At 42.9% G+C, this 23,187-nt stretch overlaps 1 protein-coding gene across 1 annotated transcript; it reads right to left on the bottom strand.

The window, feature by feature from the left end:
- Positions 1-5,046: 5,046 nt before the first annotated feature.
- LOC124271424 (sialidase-like) lies at positions 5,047-20,909 on the bottom strand. The gene is made up of 2 exons (XM_046706577.1): positions 20,797-20,909; positions 5,047-6,394 (listed from the first exon to the last, which is right to left on the bottom strand). Exons 1-2 carry the CDS (start codon positions 20,907-20,909, stop codon positions 5,047-5,049), a joined length of 1,461 nt encoding a protein of 486 aa, XP_046562533.1.
- Between the last annotated feature and the right edge of the window lie 2,278 nt (positions 20,910-23,187).

Below are 23,187 nucleotides of genomic sequence, written 5' to 3' on the forward strand. Positions count from 1 at the left end.
GGGTAGTGTTATGGTTTATGTGTTCTCTCGTCACGCTGAAGGCCTGGGATCGGTTCCCCACATGGGTACAATGTGTGAAGCCCATTTCTGGTGTCCCCCTCCGTGACATTGCTGGAATATTGCTAAAAGCGGCGTAAAACCCAACTCACTCACTGTGAAACTGAGTATGGGGATCGAACATTATTTAAGTTACACCGAGACAGTAGGCGCAAGGAAGATGACAATCCAAAGAAATGAAGTCTTTTAATACTTGGTGGAACTCAGGGGCACGGGTATGGTGCTGGCAAACCAAGGATACATGATAGATGGGATTCGAACCCACAATTAGCAGATCCTGGCACGGCTGAAATGACAGTCAAGAGGTATAGATTTGATGAAGCTTTTAACGGTATTTAAGTCACATACATGATTGTTTTGAACGTAAACACTCCACATTGTGATGTTCACCTGCTTCAAGGTACCCAGCGGTAAATGATACCTTGTGAGGGTGAGGCTGTGTGATAACCCGCTGCGCTTAATAAGCTGCATGAGTTGAATACTCCCCAGGGAGTTGAGCTGGTTAACAGATACAAGAAAAAAGACACCCGTTGATCAAGGGAACACTTCAGCGCCTTGAGCATGCACTAGTTGTGTGGATATGTGCGCTATATAAATATCCTATAATAGCAATAACATTTAAGTTGCCATGAAAGACGAATATAACAGTGCCATACTTCCAAACACACAGGAAACGAACGAAAGCAGCAGGCGAAACACCCAGTATATCTAAATGTCCATCAAGCATCAAAACAAATGCTATATGAAATCTCTAAAGCATATGACGCCATTGAAAAAACTTGTAAAACGTATTCAAAAAACGTCTTAAATATATGAGACCCCGCACTTCTTGAGAAGTGTTTACGTACGTTGAGGTCGGGGATAATGAAAGTGCTCAGTCCGCCTTTTCAGACAGAATATTTATTGTGTTTATTTATGACAGACAGAATAAAGCGGTTATGTCCTGGTTCGGTTCCATTAGACTGAATGTGAGAACCTTGATGGATATGTCAGGCAGACGTGTTTGATGTATAATTAGAATTATTTGCACTGCGTCAGTTTGTTAGAACTTATGCAAATATGTATAGATTTTGGCGATTGGCACCACGTCTTCCACAGAAACCCACCCCTGGATTAGCGAAGCCCCAAACACCCCCGTGTCGCCTTTAACATTAATTTAACACGCTAAAATATATTAACTTAGAGGCGTTGCGGTTTCGCATGTGGCGCCAGTCCTACTTTTACATCTAACCCACCTTTTACTGTTATCACTCTTAGAAGTACAGACGAAACGAAATTAATGGCGATTTTGCACTTTAGTCTTCAATGGCTGGTTGAAAATATGGCTTAATAGTGTAATCTTAACATGTATAATGTCAGATAAAGTTTCGCATTAAATGAACCCAAAGTGCCGTCCCACCATGGAGCACAACGCACGAAAGTTATAATTTTATCTCCCCGAATCGCAGAGGCGTAATAAACAAAGTTGATACAAAAATAAGGAACTAAAAACGCAAGGTCTGCTGATCATTAAATGATCTTTCTACGAGTCGGCTTACAGGGGTAATTATCGTCTCGCCATGGTTGATATAAAGAAAAGTTCAAAAGACATGATAATACATGAAGAGAGGAACTGAGAGGAATGCTGTGGACCTCGGACTGATGAAGAACATAACGTCACTCGCTGAAAGAAGGAACGATGGTGCTTTGAGTCATTTTCATTCATTCTGAAAAAACTGTAAACTACATTTCAGTGTTTCAAACCTTAAGTGCATTGTCATGATTAGATATGCGTGCTAAGACTCACAAGACTGAAGACTGTGATGATTAGATATGCGTGCTAAAACTCACAGGACTGAAGACTGTGATGATTAGATATGCGTGCTAAGACTCACAGGACTGAAGACTGTGATGATTAGATATGCGTGCTAAGACTCACAGGACTGAAGACTGTGATGATAAGATATACGTGCTAAGACTCACAAGACTGAAGACTTTGATGATTAGATATGCGTGCTAAGACTCACAGGACTGAAGCTTTGAATGAGTTGATCTTCTCATAGGAATTAGGATAGGATTATATAGTTGTAAGGTGATGGGTTTATGTAAAAGTGGAATGTTACCATGGTAACAGGTTTTGTTCGGGTTTGATAATTGTATTAAAAAGGTTGCTGCGATTACGATGGATTTTAGTGCAACAGGAACTGCTTGGGCTACAATGGGTGTTGAGGAGGGTAGAGTCGCTGGATATACTATGAATGTTGAGGATGGTAGAGTTGCTGGGTGTACAGTGGGTGTTGAGGATGGTAGGAGTTGCTGGGTGTACAGTGGGTGTTGCGGAGGGTAAAGTGGCTGAGTGTACAGTGGGTGTTGAGTTTGGTAGAGATGCTGGGTGTAAAGTGGGTGTTGAGGAGGGTAGAGTCGCTGGATACACTATGAATGTTGAGGATGGTAGAGTTGCTGGGTGTACAGTGGGTGTTGAGGATGGTAGAGTCGCTGGATATACTATGAATGCTGAGGATGGTAGAGTTGCTGGGTGTACAGTGGGTGTTGAGGATGGTAGAGTTGCTGGGTGTACAGTGGGTGTTGAGGATGGTAGAGTTGCTGGATATACTATGAATGTTGAGGATGGTAGAGTTGCTGGGTGTACAGTGGGTGTTGAGGATGGTAGAGTTGCTGGGTGTACAGTGGGTGTTGAGGATGGTAGAGTTGCTGGGTGTACAGTGGGTGTTGAGGAGGGTAGAGTCGCTGGATATACTATGAATGTTGAGGATGGTAGAGTCGCTGGGTGTACAGTGGGTGTTGAGGATGGTAGAGTTGCTGGATATACTATGAATGCTGAGGATGGTAGAGTTGCTGGGTGTACAGTGGGTGTTGAGGATGGTAGAGTCGCTGGGTGTACAGTGGGTGTTGAGGATGGTAGAGTTGCTGGGTGTACAGTGGGTGTTGAGGATGGTAGAGATCCTGGGTGTACAGTGGGTGTTGAGGATGGTAGAGTTGCTGGGTGTACAGTGGGTGTTGAGGATGGAAGGAGTTGCTGGATGTACAGTGGGTTTTGAGGATGGTAAAGTGGCTGAGTGTACAGTGGGTGTTGAGTTTGGTAGAGATGCTGGGTGTAAAGTGGGTGTTGAGGAGGGTAGAGTTGCTGGGTATACTATGAATGCTGAGGATGGTAGAGCTGCTGGGTGTACAGTGGGTGTTGAGTACGGTAGAGTCGCTGGGTGTACAGTGGGTGTTGAGGATGGTAGAGTTGCTGGATATACTATGAATGCTGAGGATGGTAGAGTTGCTGGGTGTACAGTGGGTGTTGAGGATGGTAGAGTTGCTGGATACACTATGAATGTTGAGGATGGTAGAGTTGCTGAGTGTACAGTGGGTGTTGAGGATGGTAGAGTTGCTGGATACACTATGAATGTTGAGGATGGTAGAGTTGCTGGGTGTACAGTGGGTGTTGAGGATGGTAGAGTTGCTGGATATACTATGAATGCTGAGGATGGTAGAGTTGCTGGGTGTACAGTGGGTGTTGAGGATGGTAGAGTTGCTGGATATACTATGAATGTTGAAAATGGTAGAGTTGCTGGGTGTACAGTGGGTGTTGAGGATGGTAGAGTTGCTGGATATACTATGAATGCTGAAAATGGTAGAGTTGCTGGGTGTACAGTGGGTGTTGAGGATGGTAGAGTTGCTGGATATACTATGAATGCTGAGGATGGTAGAGCTGCTGGGTGTACAGTGGGTGTTGAGGATGGTAGAGTTGCTGGGTGTACAGTGGGTGGTGAGTATGGTAGAGTTGCTGGATACACTATGCATGTCGAGGATGGTAGAGTTGCTGGGTGTACAGTGGGTGTTGAAGATGGTAGAGTTGCTGGGTGTACAGTGGGTGTTGAGGATGGAAGAGTTGCTGGGTGTACAGTGGATGTTGAGGATGGTAGAGAGGCTGGATATACTATGAATGTTGAGTATGGTAGAGTTGCTGGGTGTACAGTGGGTGTTGAGGATGGTAGAGTTGCTGGATACACTATGAATGTTGAGGATGGTAGAGTTGCTGGGTGTACAGATGGTGTTGAGGATGGTAGAGTTGCTGGGTGTACAGATGGTGTTGAGAATGGTAGAGTTGCTGGGTGTACAGATGGTGTTGAGGATGGTAGAGTTGCTGGGTGTACAGTGGGTGTTGAGAATGGTAGAGTTGCTGGATATACTATGAATGTTGAGGATGGTAGAGCTGCTGGGTGTACAGAGGGTGTTGAGGATGGTAGATTTGCTGGGTGTACAGTGGGTGTTGAGAATGGTAGAGTTGCTGGATATACTATGAATGTTGAGGATGGTAGAGCTGCTGGGTGTACAGTGGGTGTTGAGGATGGTAGAGTTGCTGGGTGTACAGTGGGTGTTGAGGATGGTAGAGTTGCTGGGTGTACAGTGGGTGTTGAGGATGGTAGAGTTGCTGGGTGTACAGTGGGTGTTGAGAATGGTAGAGTCGCTGGATACACTATGAATGTTGAGGATGGTAGAGCTGCTGGGTGTACAGTGGGTGTTGAGTATGGTAGAGTCGCTGGGTGTACAGTGGGTGTTGAGGGGGGTACAGTCGCTGGATATACTATGAATGTTGAAAATGGTAGGGTTGCTGGGTGTACAATGGGTGTTGAGGATGGTAGAGTTGCTGGATATACTATGAATGCTGAGGATGGTAGAGTTGCTGGGTGTGCAGTGGGTGTTGAGGATGGTAGAGTTGCTGGATATACTATGAATGTTGAAAATGGTAGAGTTGCTGGGTGTACAGTGGGTGTTGAGGATGGTAGAGTTGCTGGATATACTATGAATGCTGAGGATGGTAGAGCTGCTGGGTGTACAGTGGGTGTTGAGGATGGTAGAGTTGCTGGGTGTACAGTGGGTGTTGAGGATGGTAGAGTTGCTGGGTGTACAGTGGGTGTTGACGATGGTAGAGTTGCTGGGTGTACAGTGGGTGTTCAGGGGGGTAGAGTTGCTGGGTGTACAGTGGGTGTTGAGGGGGGTTTAGTTGCTGGGTGTACAGAGGGTGTTGAGGATGGTAGAGTTCCTGTGTGTTCTGTGGTTTGTGATGATGGTAAAGCGTCTGGGTGTTCTGTGGATGTTGATGATGGTAGAGCGTCTGGATGTACTGTGGTTGTTGATGATGGTAAAGCGTCTGGGTGTACTGTGGATGTTGAAGATGATAAAGCGTCTGGGTGTACTGTGGGTGTTCAAGATGATAAAGCGTCTGGGTGTACTGTGGGTGTTGATGATGATAGAGCGTCCTGGTGTACTGTGGATGTTGATGATGGTAGAGCGTCCTGGTGTACTGTGGATGTTGATGATGGTAAAGCGTCCTGGTGTACTGTGGGTGTTGAGAGTGGTTGGGTTGCTTGATGTACTATGTGTGTTGAGGATGGTAGAGCGTCCTGGTGTACTGTGGGTGTTGATGATGATAGAGCGTCCTGGTGTACTGTGGATGTTGATGATGGTAGAGCGTCCTGGTGTACTGTGGATGTTGATGATGGTAGAGCGTCCTTGTGTACTGTGGATGTTGATGATGGTAGAGCGTCCTGGTGTACTGTGGGTGTTGATGATGGTAGAGCGTCCTGGTGTACTGTGGATGTTGATGATGGTAGAGCGTCCTGGTGTACTGTGGATGTTGATGATGGTAGAGCGTCCTGGTGTACTGTGGATGTTGATGATGGTAGAGCGTCTGGGTGTTCTGTGGATGTTGATGATGGTATAGCGTCCTGATGTACTGTGGGTGTTGATGATGGTAGAGCGTCCTGGTGTACTGTGGATGTTGATGATGGTAGAGCGTCCTGGTGTACTGTGGATGTTGATGATGGTAGAGCGTCCTGGTGTACTGTGGGTGTTGATGATGGTAGAGCGTCCTGGTGTACTGTGGATGTTGATGATGGTAGAGCGTCCTGGTGTACTGTGGATGTTGATGATGGTAGAGCGTCCTGGTGTACTGTGGATGTTGATGATGGTAGAGCGTCCTGGTGTACTGTGGATGTTGATGATGGTAAAGCGTCCTGGTGTACTGTGGATGTTGATGATGGTAGAGCGTCCTGGTGTACTGTGGATGTTGATGATGGTAAAGCGTCCTGGTGTACTGTGGGTGTTGAGAGTGGTTGGGTTGCTTGATGTACTATGTGTGTTGATGATGGTAGAGCGTCCTGGTGTACTGTGGGTGTTGATGATGATAGAGCGTCCTGGTGTACTGTGGGTGTTGATGATGGTAGAGCGTCCTGGTGTACTGTGGATGTTGATGATGGTAAAGCGTCCTGGTGTACTGTGGGTGTTGAGAGTGGTTGGGTTGCTTGATGTACTATGTGTGTTGAGGATGGTAGAGCGTCCCGGTGTACTGTGGGTGTTGAGAGTGGTTGGGTTGCTTGATGTACTATGTGTGTTGAGGATTATACATTGCTAACAATGGTGTATGGACAACTAAGTACACCGAGTGCAGACAACGACAGTTGTACTTTTGCCCAATATTAACGCATTGTATGATTCCCAGTGGCCCTGGTCTAACCTTTAATGATACCGGGAAGTAAGCTAATGACGGTAGTTGGTTTTACATAGATCAATATTCTAATTAGCAAGAAGTAGCAAGACAACACGAATTGGCTTCAAACTTGTAGTGGGAACTGAACCCACTTAAACCTCTAATTTGAACACCCAGTAAGAATTCGATTGGACACCAGTCCTTAGAGCAGAGTACCTCAAAGACGAAAGATGCAGTTCACTGGATGATAATAAGGTCGACATACAGCAGGTTCGAGATGATTAGTTCCACATATTTTCATAATACATACCATGTAGTAAACGATGATGAACGATATTGATTAACACACATGGCCGTATATTTATAACAACGTTTAATTTATTCCATCTCCTTTTCTCTTGCAGCGCAAAACCAGAAGATTTCGTTAAATTCGATACACAAACCATCAGTCAGTTGGAACCGTTCACCAACCACAAACTGCAGACTCCAATGTGATATGCTGTTATCTCTACTATCGCAACCTCTTACGGTTTTGACATACGCTTCAGATAAACCCGTCATTCTAATTTTCATGCCACCCTTTCGCCCCACGGGGTGGTAATTAGTGATAGCGATTGGCCAATAAAGCGGTGGTATCGAAAAATTAACTCGGCGACGATGCCGCTGCGAAACGCCAGATTCTGGCTACTCTAATGAACACGGCGGCGCGACGAAATGTCGTCCTGTTAACCGGCGTTCGGTTTTAAACGATTCCTTAATTTACACCTTCTTAAGAATTATGCACTGTAAGACCCAAGGGTGTAGCTATTTCGCGAGATAAGATTTTTCTCACTTAAACCGTAATGGAGTTTTCTGATTGCTTTAAATCTAAGACAGTTTATCTGTCAAACGTCTTCGTGGTAATGTTGTAATGATGTTAAGGACGGAGAGAGTTGATACGGCTGTTGCGAGGCAGTACGCAGTAAACGTTTATATTCATAGAAGAAACATGTCAGGGATGGATACAAATCCAGTTCGGGACACGGTGTCATCTGGGTCTGGCTATGATTGGTTTGAGGTCGTGTTTCACTTGTTACTTATTACGTCATCTCTACAGCATACTGACTTCCAGCAAAGCCCAGACACAGCAACAGATTCATGTATGACTGTTTCATTAAACTGCTGCGGTATGTGTTGCTTGCTGTTCTGTTTTGGAGGATTCATACCCATACGACCCTGTAAATACTGATGCACAAAAGAAAATACAGTATCGAGGAGATAGGACTCAACCAAACAATTACGAAATAATCAAAACGTCGCCAAACTGAAAATTAAAGGTACAAAATAAAGCTATGATACCCAATATCGCCAATTAAAAACATTCCAAGCTTGTTATCTTTTGGCCCAAATATAAGTGTGTAGATGCTTTTGAGGGTCGTTGAAGTAAAATAAAAATGCTTCTTCTCCAATCAGGCGCAAAACTTCACCATGTGTGAATCTACTGTTAGTTGTATGATCCCCAGGGAGTTGAGATTGAAAAATACGATGAGCCGTTGAGATTGACATCGTATGATCGAGGGAAAAAACAAAGCGCCTTTGGGCACCTGAGCTGAGCTGGATATTTTCGCTATACAAATATCATGAAAAGAAGAAAAAATGAAGAAAAGACTGATTCGTATAAATACTCACATTTGTATTATCTTGCATATGAGCTAGTTAAACTATAGTTAAACTATAAGGGAAATACAGAATGTCACCATAAAATATACGATTAACATTTAAACATACAAGGAACCCCCCCACGTAACACCAGTGCGGGTTAGTCAAAGAACGATACTTGCAGTTCTTAGTTATTGTTTTTCAAGTGTGCGTGTAATGAAAATCAACATGGGCGTCACATATTTGATAATCAGTGGCATAGAAGAAACATATTGACGTAACCGAGCGAAAGATCTTAATTAAACGCGTTGGATTTATTCTCGTGCTAAGAACATAGGACGAATCAACCCATTGTCGAGGGTGTGTTAAATAATACTAGCACGGGCGCCTAGCAGTCGCTGAAAAAAAACAATGAAACATTATGCTGGCACAAACGGGAAGATTTGTCATATTTGCAGCTATTTCTAAATATTTTATACACATTGGCCAAATCGTATTTGTCCCGCAAATAATAGCTTAACGCCGGTTTCAGACGCGACGAAAAGGGGAGGGAATTCAAAAGCCTTTGGTAGGCGATAGAGCCTTCGTTTTTACCGACAAAGTGTAAACAGAAATGTGTGAAAAATCGCGCGGACCGCTTTCTCGTGTTGACGTGGTAAGTTAGCCAAATTAGACGTTTGTATTGGTGACCTAAACACACATGTTTGACCATCGGTCAGACCAAGGCTTCAACACAAGGGCGCAGTGGCCTTGCAATTGGGAGACATCATGACCAGGACATAGGGCGCCCACAAATATTACATATCATTATTGTATTCACTATAGCGAATTTGCAACTGATAATTAAGTAGAAGAAAGATCTGACCATTATCAAAAATACCATTCAATTCTGTATGTCGGTACTTGCGCTACTGGCGTATATGCAAACATCTTTTGGCAACATTACGGTATAATGTCTTTATATATATGGAATGTTATTGATGCAAACACATCACTTTTATTGAGGAAAACGTTCAACTTGATACTTAAAGTTATTAGTTACAAGTAAGAAAATTTTGTCTTTTTAATATTTGTTTTCCTTATCAGAATAGGACCCAGTACATAACCCTGTGGCACACCTTGCCCTGCTATTTTACGTAACAGTATCACGACCCGAAACGGGTTCGGTGACATCAAATGAATACACATAGCACGTTTCAAACCGACATTCAAAGTATGACAAAACGCTTTTATGGATTTTTATCCCAATCTACAGTCAAGCCCAACCTTCGTGTGACTTCAAGTCGGGATTTGATAGATTGGATATTTGTTTCCCATTAACTGTAGACATTGGGCGGCGTTTTGTTCACGCGTATTCTGGTGTTCCATCTACTCATCCACTTAGAAGTGTCGCCAATCTTGGTCAAAAACACACAAGCAAAACTTGATGAATGATTGTTAAATATTAGACCCTATGAGCGGCGTGTTGCATTAGCCTAACCACGCGGCTACGTGGATTTTGCATTAGATCAAGCATGGAGAAAATTTAAGTCTGAGACCACTTTACTCCCAAACCACGGTTTGTCACTATCAATTATGTGTTTTAAATTTGGGGGGCGTTTTTGTAAACACAAAAAGTTCATCAAAGACTCATTTGAAAATGAAATTACAAGTATGTCTGGAAAACTCCAAGCTGGAATTCCCTTATTGCAGGCATTGTATCAACGGTGTAGAGTCACTCAGAATCATACTGAATCATAATCCAATAGGTCGGCGCAGTTGGAAGAAGCTTGTTGGGGAATTCATAACGATTTAGAATTCTATAGCTATTTTGTAAAATACATCATAAATGCGTTTTAGAGCTTATGGCGAATATTGACTGTGTTTTATGTCACGTTCCATTATGACACAACAGATTTAGAAAATTACCAACTGGGTTATAATCATGTATGTCAGATGTTGTGTTGAGATGTGTCTGAGTACCTACTTTAAAACGCCATTAATATTTTTTAAATCTTTGTGTGTGTTTTTTCTTCTTCAAAAGTGTACGTATTGACAACATAATATACATTACATGAAATTATAACAGGGATAAAAATACATGTAGCGACAATACACAGAGGCGATATCATTCATTTAACACCTTGGTTGAACGCCAACATTATCACAATCCAATTCCACTCAGGGAGGGCTCAAATAGCCTTGTCTCACATTAACCAGAAAGATACAAAAAGCAAAGGGGGACCATTTTCTAGTGAGTAACTATTTGTCACCATTTGAATAATTATATCATGTTTATGATTTAAACTTCAAACAGCTCGGTGCATCTGACACTTTGATGTACAAACTAGTTTCAAGCACATTTGGGCTTCAACTAAACAGAAGCACCCAATTCTTTGATCTCTTAATTGCTTAAAACCTTCAGACACCTTCAGGCGATATCATTAAGCACTCCCCGCGGTGTCAAATTGAAATTCTATCACAATAACTGTAATATTTTTGTATATAATATATTTAATACTGAAAATATGACTTTCTCAGTTCGCCCAGTGGGAAGGGTCACTTATCAAAGCTATATTCAATTAATTCTGAAAATCGAGTTGTTTGTTGGCCCCTATCTTGCATACAATGGGTGACATTTTGTCACGGTTGACATAGCGTAAATCCTATTGTGAATTAAGTTAAAAAATACATTATAAGGAGCTCATTAATATTGCTTCTGCACCCCATTTCGACGAAATGTTTGTTTGTTTGTTGTGGAACTGACGTCGCACTGGCAAATTTGTGAGTTAGTTTTAACGCCTCATGAAACAGGATTCCTGGTGTATCGCGGCTATTCAGTGGAAAGTGTGAGGAAAGTTTGAAACAACGCTTGCCAAGGACGTTTACAGGGGAGCAGGACAATTGCCATCCGGACAATTGCCAACCAGACAATTGCCACCCGGACAAATGCCACTAAGGACAATTGCCTTCTAGGACAATTGCCACCCAGTCATTTGTACAATAATAGTGGGGGCAATTGTCACCCTGAATTTTTATGTAATTTTATTTGAGAAAATGAATGCAGGTTGTCAATAAACACAACTTTACATGAAGAAAAGTCACTGTTTTTTTGGTATATTCATATTATAACTTTAATCAACTTTTAACCTTGAATTAAGTTTGACTTTGATGAAATTTTTACTTTGATGAAATATTTACTTTGATGAAATATTTGCTTTGATGAAAACGTGTTAATTAAAGTCATATTTTCTCAACTAATTGAGACAATGAAAAAAATATGCATTCATTGGCAACAAAAGATCAAACTTGTCCGGGTGGTAATTGTCCTAGACCCTGTGTACAGTATTGAAGAAGTCAGCGAACACGATAGTGGGCCAACAAACCTGGAAACATGCGCATTGGGAATCGAACTCTTGCACAAACGCTTCTATCATGTCAAAGGGATACCTGTCCCTCTAACTGGTAGTAGGGGCGGTGGGGTAGCCTAGTGGTTAAAGCGTTCGCTCGTCACGCCGAAGACCCGGGTTCGATTCCCCACATGGGTAAAATGTGTGAAGCCCGTTTCTGGTGTCCCCCGCCGTGATGTTGCTGGAATATTGCTAAAAGCGGCGTAAAACCAAACTCACTCACTCACTAACTCGTAGTGAAATCCGGCATCAACGGTTGTCTTAAAATCACTAAAACATAGATGGATGAGTTACTGATAAGATCCCAAACCACATTGTGCACAAGGACCGAATCGTCAAACACATACATATACCTAAAAACAGGACGTGGGATTTGAGCGTGGTTGTAAAGGTTTCAAGTTGAGTTGCTTTACAGCGACTAGGAGCATGTGTCCCAGCGGGCCTAACTATTCGGCATAGTTCTACGATGTATCAACGTACGCACTCAATCAATACTGCTGCAGGTTGGATCTAAGCTACACCGAGGAGGTGTGGTGGGAGAAATAGGTGAGTGAGATAGTTCAAGTGAGGTGAAGTAAGTCACATGGATCGAGTGAGGTGAAGTAAGATGGATCGAGTGAGGTGAAGTAAGATGGATCGGGTGAGGTGAAGAAAGTTGGATCGAGTGAGGTGAAGTAAGTTGGATCGAATGAAGTGAGGTAAGTCAGATGGATCGAGTGAGGTGAAGTGAGTGACATGGATCGAGTTGAATCGAGTGGGATAGGTGAGATGGATCGAGTGAGGTGACTTAAGATGGATCGAGTGAGGTGAAGTATGATCGATGGATTGGGTGAGGTGAAGTAAGTCAGATGGAACGAGTAAGGTGACTTATGATGGATAGAGTAAGGTGAAGTAAGATGGATCGAGTTAGGTGAAGTATGATGGATCGAGTGAGGTGAAGTATGATTGATGGAGTGAGGTGAGGTACGATGGATCGAGTGAGGTGACCTATGATGGATCGAGTAAGTGAGGGAGGTGAAGTAAGTCAGATGGATCGAGTGAGGTGAAGTATGATGGATCGAGTGGAGGTGAAGTATGATGGATCGAGTGAGGTGAAGTATGATGGATCGAGTGAGGTGAAGTATGATGATGGATCAAGTGAGGTGAAGTAAGTCAGATGGATCGAGTGAGGTGAAGTAGGTCAGATGGATCGAGTGAGGTGAAGTAAGTCAGATGGATCGAGTGAGGTGAAGTATGATGGATCGAGTGAGGTGAAGTATGATGAATCGAGTGGGGTGAAGTATGATGGATCGAGTGAGATGAAGTATGATGGATCGAGTGAGGTGAGTATGATGGATCGAGTGAGATGAAGTATGATGGATCGAGTGAGGTGAAGTATGATGGATCGAGTGAGGTGAAGTATGATGGATCGAGTGAGGTGACTTATGATGGATCGAGTGAGGTGAAATATGATGGATCAAGTGAGGTGAAGTAAGTCAGATGGATCGAGTGAGGTGAAGTAGGTCAGATGGATCGAGTGAGGTGAAGTAAGTCAGATGGATCGAGGAGGTGAAGTAAGATGATCGACTCGTGAAGTGAGGAGTGGGGTGAAGTAAAATGGATGGAGTGAGGTGAGGTACGATGGATCGAGTGAGGTGACTTATGATGGATCGAGTGAGGTGAAGTATGATGGATCGAGTGAGATGAAGTATGATGGATCGAGTGAGATGAAGTAAGATGGATCGAGTGAGGTGACCTATGATGGATCGAGTGAGGTGAAGTAAAATGGATCGAGTGGGGTGAAGTAAGATGGATCGAGTGAGGTGAATTAGTCAGATGGATCGAGTGAGGTGAAGTATGATGGATCGAGTGAGGTGAAGAAGTCAGATGGATCGAGTGGGGTGAAGTATGATGGATCGAGTGAGGTGAAGTAAGATGAATCGAGTGGGGTGAAGTAAAATGGATCGAGTGAGGTGAAGTATGATGGATCGAGTGAGGTGACTTATGATGGATCGAGTGAGGATGAAGTATGATGGATCGAGTGAGGTGACCTATGATGGATCGAGTGAGGTGACTTATGATGGATTGAGTGAGGTGAAGTATGATGGATCAAGTGAGGTGAAGTAAGATGAATCGAGTGGGGTGAAGTAAAATGGATTGAGTGAGGTGAAGTATGATGGATCAGAGTGAGGTGACTTATGATGGATCGAGAGGAGGAGATGAAGTATGATGGATCGAGTGAGGTGACCTATGATGGATCGAGTGAGGTGAAGTAAGATGAATGAGGTGAAGTGGGTTGAAGTAAAATGATGGATCGAGTGAGGTGAAGTATGATGGATCGAGTGAGAAGAGGTGACTTATGATGGATCGAGAGTGAGAGATGAAGTATGATGGATCGAGTGACTTAAGATGGTGACCTATGATGCATCGAGAGATGTGACTTATGATGGATCGAGTGAGGTGAAGTAGTCAGTGGATCAAGAGAGGTGAAGTAAGATGGATCGAGTGAGGGTGAAAAGTAAAATCGGTGGATGAAGTGAGGTGAAGTATGATGGATCGAGTGGGGTGAAGTGACTTATGATGGATCGAGTGAGGTGAAGTATGATGGATCGAGTGAGGTGAATTATGATGGATCGAGTGAGGTGAAGTATGATGGATCGAGTGAGGTGAAGTAAGTCAGATGGATCGAGTGAGGTGAAGTAGGTCAGATGGATCGAGTGAGGTGAAGTAAGTGGGTCAGATGGATCGAGTGAGGTGAAGTAAGATGAATCGAGTGGGGTGAAGTAAAATGGATCGAGTGGGGTGAAGTAAGATGGATCGAGTGGGGTGAAGTAAGTAAGATGGATCAAATGAGGTGAATTAGTCAGATGGATCGAGTGAGGTGAAGTATGATGGATCAAGTGAGGTGAAGTAAGTCAGATGGATCGAGTGAGGTGAAGAAAGCCAGATGGATCGAGGGAGGTGAGGTACGATGAATCGAGTTAGGTGAAGTAAGATTGATGGAGTGAGAGAGTCAAATGGATCGAACTGGATCGAGTGGGGTAGGTCAAATGGGTCGAGTGAGAATGTCTTTGACATTAGCAGTAAGAACAACTGTCTTCAACATCAGCAGTAGTTACAATAATTGTCTTCAACATCAGCAATAGGAACAATTGTCTTTGACATCAGTAGTAGGAACCATTGTCTTTGGAATCAGTAGTAACAATAATTGTCTTTGACACCAGCAGTAAGAAAAACTGTCTTCAACATCAGCAGTAAGAACAATCGTCTTTGACATCAGCAGTAGGAATAATTGTCTTTGACATCAGCAGTAGGAACAATTGTCTTTGACATCAGCAGTAGGAATAATTGTCTTTGACATCAGCAGTAGGAACAATTGTCTTCAACATCAGCAGTAAGAACAATTGTCTTTGACATCAGTAGTAACAATAATTGTCTTTGACATCAGCAGTAGGAACCAATGTCTTTGACATCAGTAGTAACAATAATTGTCTTTGACATCAGCAGTAGGAACCATTGTCTTCAACATCAGCGAGTAAGAACAATCGTCTTTGACATCAGCAGTAGGAATAATTGTCTTTGACATCAGCAGTAGGAATAATTGTCTTTGACATCAGCAGTAGGAATAATTGTCTTTGACATCAGTAGTAACAATAATTGTCTTTGACATCAGCAGTAGGAATAATTGTCTTTGACATCAGCAGTAAGAACAATTGTCTTTGACATCAGCAGTAGGAATAATTGTCTTTGACATCAGCAGTAAGAACAATTGTCTTCGACATCAGCAGCAGGAACAATTGTCTTTGACATCAGCTGTACGAATAATTGTTTTGACATCAGCAGTAGGAACCAATGTCTTTGACATCAGTAGTAACAATAATTGTCTTTGACATCAGCAGTAGGAACCATTGTCTTTGACATCAGCAAGTAACAATAATTGTCTTTGACATCAGCAGTAGGAACCAATGTCTTTGACATCAGTAGTAACAATAATTGTCTTTGACATCAGCAGTAGGAACCAATGTCTTTGACATCAGTAGTAACAATAATTGTCTTTGACATCAGCAGTAGGAACAATTGTCTTTGACATCAGCAGTAGGAATAATTGTCTTTGACATCAGCAGTAGGAACAATTGTCTTCAACATCAGCAGTAAGAACAATTGTCTTTGACATCAGCAGTAAGTTCAGTTGTCTTTGACATCAGTAGTAACAATAATTGTCTTTGACATCAGCAGTAGGAACAATTGTCTTTGACATCAGCAGTAGGAATAATTGTCTTTGACATCAGCAGTGAGAACAATTGTCTTTGACATCAGCAGTAAGTTCAGTTGTCTTTGACATCAGTAGTAACAATAATTGTCTTTGACATCAGCAGTAGGAACCAATGTCTTTGACATCAGTAGTAACAATAATTGTCTTTGACATCAGCAGTAGGAACCATTGTCTTTGCCATCAGCAGTAGGAATAATTGTCTTTGACATCAGCAGTAACAATAATTGTCTTTGACATCAGCAGTAAGAACAATTGTCTTTGACATCAACAGTAATTGTCTTTGACATCAGTTGTCTTTGACATCAGTAGTAACAATAATTGTCTTTTGAACAATTTGTCTTTGACATCAGCAGAAGGAACAATTGTCTTTGACATCAGCAGTAAGAACAATTGTCTTTGACATCAGCAGTAAGAACAATTGTCTTTGACATCAGCAGTAGGAACCATTGTCTTTGACATCAGCAGTAGGAATAATTGTCTTTGACATCAGCAGTGAGAACAATTGTCTTTGACATCAGCAGTAAGTTCAGTTGTCTTTGACATCAGTAGTAACAATAATTGTCTTTGACATCAGCAGTAGGAACCAATGTCTTTGACATCAGTAGTAACAATAATTGTCTTTGACATCAGCAGTAGGAACCATTGTCTTTGCCATCAGCAGTAGGAACAATTGTCTTTGACATCAGCAGTAGGAACAATTGTCTTCAACATCAGCAGTAGGAACAATTGTCTTCAACATCAGCAGTAAGAACAATTGTCTTTGACATCAGTAGTAACAATAATTGTCTTTGACATCAGCAGTAGGAACCATTGTCTTTGACATCAGTAGTAACAATAATTGTCTTTGACATCAGCAGTAGGAACAATTGTCTTTGACATCAGTAGTAACAACAATTGTCTTTGACATCAGCAGTAAGTTCAGTTGTCTTTGACATCAGTAGTAACAATAATTGTTTTTGACATCAGCAGTAGGAACAATTGTCTTCGACATTAGTAGTAGGAACAATTGTCTTTGACTTTAGTAGTAACAATAATTGTTTTTGACATCAGCAGTAGGAACAATTGTCTTTGACATCAGCAGTAGGAATAATTTTCTTCGACATCAGCAGTAGTAACAATAGTTGTCTTTGATATCAGTAATAACAATAATTGTGGTTGACATCAACAGTAGGAACAATAATTGTCTTTGACATCCACAGTAGGAACAATGTCTTTGACATCAGTAGTAACAATGTCTTCGACATCAGCAGTAGGAACAATTGTCGTTGAGATCAGCAGCAGGAACCATTGTCTTTGACATCATTAATAACAATAATTGTCTTTGATATCAGCAGTAGGGACAATTGTCTTTGACATCAGCAGTAGGAACAATTGTCTTCGACATAAGCAGTAGAAACAATAATTGTCTTTGATATCAGCAGTAGGAGCAATAGTCTTTGACATCAGTAGTAACAATAATTGGCCTTAACGTCGGTAATAACAACAATTATCTTCGACATCAGTGGTGAGAACAATTAAATAAGAAAATAGTGGTAAGAACAATTGACCGGTACGACATTGACAATGATTGACAAGGACATCATTGACTGTGACAACAGTATTGAGATGTTTTGTTCCTGTGCCCCTATGCCCACTGCGTGAGAACACCCTATGTCCCCGTAGTATGATTATCTGAATTGTGTATGAAAAGTGTCAGCAACGCATGATAATAATGAAAGGATGACTGTTTAGAAAGCATCTTGTGGCTAGGGAAATCTCTTTCATGCCATAACAATTACACAAAGGCGATGAAAATGAAATAACGTCATCCCAGATAAGGAAAAGCCGGGCGCTGTCGAACAACGGGCTGAGGTTGGGTGGGGAGAGGAGATGGGCTGGGGTGAACGGGGTAGGGGGAGATGGAGGTAAAAGGGTGGGGAGGGTGAAAGGGAGGGGTAGATCAGAAGGAAGGATTAAGCGGTTTAGGCGCCAGAAAATGGATGAGAACTTGTGTCTCCCGTCCCACGGGTAAGAGGAAAATGTCCCTTACCAAAGCGGCTCGTTCTGCATGAAAGATTTCTCATTCATGAGCACCGGCTAATACGTTATGGTTGGAGACCCGCTAAAGAGGGGGGCGGGCCGTCTTGTTCTTGCTTCGCCGTATCTTGCTGACAGGGACAAAACCGACTTTCTGTCGCTTGTTTCCATGCTGATGTGACCATATTCACCAGGAACAAAAGAAAAAGATGCACGACTATACACAACGGCTTGCTTAAATAAATATCGGGCCATTTGGTAATAAACTGGTCCCTAATGCTCACAGTGCTGGGTCATAGCATCACGCTGCTTTGTGAAATGACTGTTTATGTTTGCAATCTTTAATTATAATCAGGAAAATTGATAGTCAGCTTTAGTACGTTTTTCTGCTTCGTATACAAGCTATATCGCTGGAATCTCTACACGTCCTTGTCGGGGCCTTTTGTGAATTAGAGCCGCGCTACGGGTGTAAAATACGATCTACTTAAACTGGTCGGGCTCTGGTGGTGCTCTTAGGGATGGTGACGCAATATATATATCTATCTGGCATACAGACGCTAGGGACGATGGTGTTTTATGGGGAATGTGTACAGGTTCAACCCTAAGAGTCTATGGGATGCTGTGAAATCATTGCTGCGTTTTACGACACAGACCTTTATGTTTCATTCCTGCTGCTATGTACACTTCCTGCATGTAAACCCTGTCTGTGTCCCCGGAGACGTTCCACCAGTATACTTTTACACGAAACCAATATTCGTTTGATTTCAAGTGCTAACAATACGCCTTGGTTATCCTTTGTAAAGCGGATCAACTTGAATCTGGTCTGTTGGTTATCGGGATGTTTAACTGGTTTATGGTATTCTAGCTTGTTAGGCTGAATCTTATTCAATATTTGAATTTTACAGTTTTACAGTTTCACCTTGGTTATCCTTTGTAAAGCGGATCAACTTGAATCTGGCCTGTTGTTTATCGGGATGTTGATGGTGTTCTTGCTGCAACGGACCTTTGTCAGACTGGATCGTATTCAGTTTTCGTTTGAGTTCCACTTTTACAGTTTTATCTCGATTATCCTTTGTAAAGCGGATCAACTTGAATCTGGCCTTTTGTTTATCGGGATATTGATGGTGTTCTTGCTGCAACGGACCCTTTTTGGGCTGGATCGTATTCAATATTCGTTTGATTTCCAGTTTTACAGTTCGGGATGCTTAACTGGTTGATGGTGTTCTGGCTGCAACGGACCCTCGGTAGGCTGGATCTTATTAATCCGGCATTTCATTTACTCGACCACAAATTGACTGTTATAACAATGTCGGTTAAACAGAAAAGTCGTTCACACCGGCAGAAATATAGGCATAATTAATATGAATAACGAATATCCAAAGGAAACAATGTTTTGAAATCTCAGCTGGGTGTGACTTTTATATCTGTTGGTGTAACTGGCGTTTTTGAAAGTCAAAAGGACTGTAAGCATGAGATGTCTTGAATGAACATGTGGCCGTCGCATTTACAAGCTTCTGCTGAACGAAACACACTTTGGTTAAAAGAGAAAAATAATCCGGATATATATTGCGTTTAGTGACGTACGATGTCGATGTATGCCCGGTACTGTGTACCACATAACGTATGATACTGTATGCGTGTGTTGTACAAGGACCGTACGTTTTATCGGGTCCATGTACAGTGGGTGTTTAGTTTTACGCCTCACTCAGCAATATTCCAGCTATATGGCGGCGGTCTGTCAATAATCGAGTCTGGACTAGACAATCCAGTGATCAACATCATGAGCATAGATCTACGCAACGCTTTATTGTCCGTATCCATGTGAACATGTACCGTACGTTTTATTGTATGTATGTGTAGTTACTTGTAGCGTACGTGAGTAAGTACGGTCAGTAATTATTGTACCATGCGCCATACTTTATATAGCATGTGTGTATAGTACCATTAACTGCGCATGATACGGTCAGTAATTATTGTACCATGCGCCATACTTTATATAGGATGTGTGTATAGTACCATTAACTGCGCGTGATATGTACACGTATTGGCATTACCATTTAGTATACGTTAAACTGCCTGTATGCGTTATATCATGTACCGTGTGATATATAACGTTGGTTGTATATCGTTGTTGTATCGTCATTATAAACAATACACACGTCTTATAACATTTTGTATCAACTGCATACACATTTCATTACAATGGTTCCATGAGCAGAGTTACTTCCCTTGGTCATGTCAAATCGCGTGTTCGAATCCAGGCTTCGCCTCTATAAAGGTCTGACAGCACCATACCAGTGCCCGTTGGTTTGCTAAGACGTAAGGTGGTGGGGTAGCCTAGTGGTTAGAGCGTTCGCTCGTCACCCCAAAGGCCCGGGTTCGATTCCTCACATGAGAACAATGTGTGAAGTCCATATCTGGTGTCCCCCGCGGTGATATTGCTGGAATATTGCTAAAAGTGCCATAAAAGCGAACACACTCACTAACTAAATAACTCCATTCGACTGTACTTCAAGTTTTGTCCTAAATGAAGCTGACACACTGTGATATTACTCTCAGGTTAAGGGGGACGGTTGGGTAGCCTAGTGGTTCAAGCGTTCGCTCGTCACGCCGAAGACACGGGTTCGATTCCCCACATGGGTACAATGTGTGACGCCCATTTCTGGTGTCCCCCGTCGTGATATTGCTGGAATATTTCTTAAAAACGGCGTAAAACTAAATTCACTCACTCACACACTCACTCACTCAGTTAAGGCTCTATTCCAACCATACCATACACCAGGTTTCCTTAGCCCCACAGCATGCACCACTCTTCCCCCCCACCCTTCCCCGCCCCTGCAACCCCTTGCACGCCGCCCCGCTCCGAGCTCAGATACCTCACAATACCACAGCAGCGTTTATCCGAAAATAAATATTGATTTTTATTTTTATAATTTTTTTCTTGTTTGTTTGTTGACACATCTCACTTTGTTAGTTTGGAATGGCGACCTGTCTCGCCCTTCGCGGAGCCCAGTGTTGGACTAGCGGCGGCTCTCTCAGCCTCACTGTTTGATCCAGCTACATCGCCAGCAGCCTGCATCCTAAGCTGGAGCCACAAAGCTTGTGTTAGTGGATGGAGAAGGCCACGTAACTCTTAGGTAACGCCAATGGGCAGACACGGGAGAACGCTGTCTCGGGAAGGACTGGGAAAGGTAAGCGAAAGGGAAAGGGGATCGCCGGCGTCATGAACGCTGTCTGGACGTGGGGGGAACGAGTGACGTGGATGTTGAGACGGAGGTGACTGTGTAAAGGGACGAGTGTCTCGTGTGTTCACGAGATGTCAGCTGGTCGGGGCCGTGTGATGAGGCGAGGACTGAGGAAATGGATGCGTTTTTGGTGACGATACGGCGTTACTTTAGTGCTTTCTGATTGTGATTTGAAATGGAATACCGTTAACTTTGGATATGAAATCATCGCGAGACTTTGGTGAAGTTTGGTTATATAAAACAATTACCCTCGTATTACTGATAACGGACCCGTGAAGATCCGGGTGAGAACTGGTCTTCATCAACCCATACTTGTCGTGGGAGGCGACTAACGGTATCGGGTGGTGGGGCTAGCTGACTTGGTTGACACATGTCATCGTATCTGCGTAGATCGATGCTCATGATGTTGATCACTGGATTGTCTGGTCCAGACTCGATAACTTACAACTGGATTATTGCTGAGTGCCTCGTGAACCAACCAATACGCAATTATACATTGTTGAAGTATTTTCAGATTTCCAGACGTTATTCACTGCAAATCACAAGAGGAATTCGTCGGGTTGTGTGTGAGTGAGTGAGGTCGGTTTAAACAATGTCACTTTAAACAATATTTTCGCTGTGTCTTCCTGTCACCGCCAGTGAGGAGAAAGTCGTAGTCGTAGACGTAGACGTTTACCGATCTTATGAAAGCCACAAACACATGTACGAATCGGGGCGAATGTGGCATTCGATCCGAAGACAAGCGATCCTTGCACAGTGAAGGGAAATGACTCGATTTGCGGCTCCTTGGACAAGTGCACCAGAGGTGTCTCTTGTGTCCGGATAAAAAGGTATTCTGGGTACCGTGCCCCACGTGCATGGTTATGTGGTAATAAGCGGATCCTGGTACGCTAGGTGGGATAAGATAGTTACCACATCTAAATGTAGAATCTGCAAGTTCAGTGCACGTACTGACCAGGCAGAATAAACAGAGCTGGTGCCGTACGGTACCGTACAGATGGGTACACATGACGTATACGTGGTGTATTGATTGCACACTTGTTGGCTGGGGTTTGTTGTTTTACGCCGCACTCAGCAATATTCCAGCTATATGGAGGCGGTCTGTAAATAATCGAGTCTGGACCAGACAATACAGTGATCAACATCATGACCATCGATCAACGCAGTTGAGATACGATGACAAGTGTCAACCAAGTCAGTGAGCCTGACCACCCGATCCCGTTAGTCGCCACTTACGACAATCATGGGTTGATGAAGACCAGTTCTAAACCGGATCGATTGCACGCAGGGCCTGGCGTGACGTATCGATGGGATGTGGCAACATAAGTCGGGGTATAATGATGCTGACGTTCACAACACACTAGACTAACATCTAGTCTCTAAAGTGAGGTGAGGTGAGGTGAAATTGGGTTTAACGCCGTGCTTGAGAATATTTCGCTCATATGACGACGTGCATGCGTGTGTATGTGCATGTGCGGCTGCTTGTACTAGCCCAGACTGAAGCTGGTTTTATAGTGCTAGCCCACTGAGATACCATGCCGCAGTCAAGCATGAATACCCCACTCAGACACATTATACTGACTCCGAGCAGACCAGTCCTTGTTGTACCCATTAATGCCGAGCGCCAGGCAGGGACCAACAAGTACCATATTTTAACGTCTTTTGGTTTGACGCGGTCGGGGATCAAACCCGCGACCTTCCGCTCTCCGGGCGGACGCTCTAACCACTACACCACGGAGGCGGTCCGTCTCTAAAGTGAACATACTTTACAGAATAAAACGGTTTTATGAATAAAAATAATAAAACATAATGAAAAGGAACCTATTTTCTGAAACTTTGGTAATCTAGACTTGCATGGGCTTTCTTGGATATATTTGTTTCAGGTTCTGTATGGCAGACTAACAGCATACGTCCAAACCCACAATAGAAATACAGATACTAGATAATAATTTGGATAAAACAGGATTCCAAACCCACTATCATCGAATCCTGATACAGAAAACGGACGTAACTCAGTTGAACGATCTTATCATGGAGACACCCGTTTCACTCTCTACGGATGCATCTGGTGCCTAAACTCTGGGGAGTCATCCAAGTTCTGAAGGATATTAG

Source organism: Haliotis rubra, unplaced genomic scaffold, assembly GCF_003918875.1.
Source record: "Haliotis rubra isolate DU_JTF1 unplaced genomic scaffold, ASM391887v1 Scf160, whole genome shotgun sequence".
Taxonomy (NCBI): Eukaryota; Metazoa; Mollusca; class Gastropoda; order Lepetellida; family Haliotidae; genus Haliotis; species Haliotis rubra.

Bases quoted from the DNA above. Each gene is read 5' to 3' on its own strand.
- LOC124271424 (XM_046706577.1), bottom strand. From the start codon at position 20,909: ATGCAGGCTGCTGGCGATGTAGCTGGATCAAACAGTGAGGCTGAGAGA. The intron at 6,395-20,796 runs GTGAGATGTGTC...CAACACCCACAG, and splicing joins CGCCATTCCAAACTAACAAA to TACACCGGGACGCTCTACCA.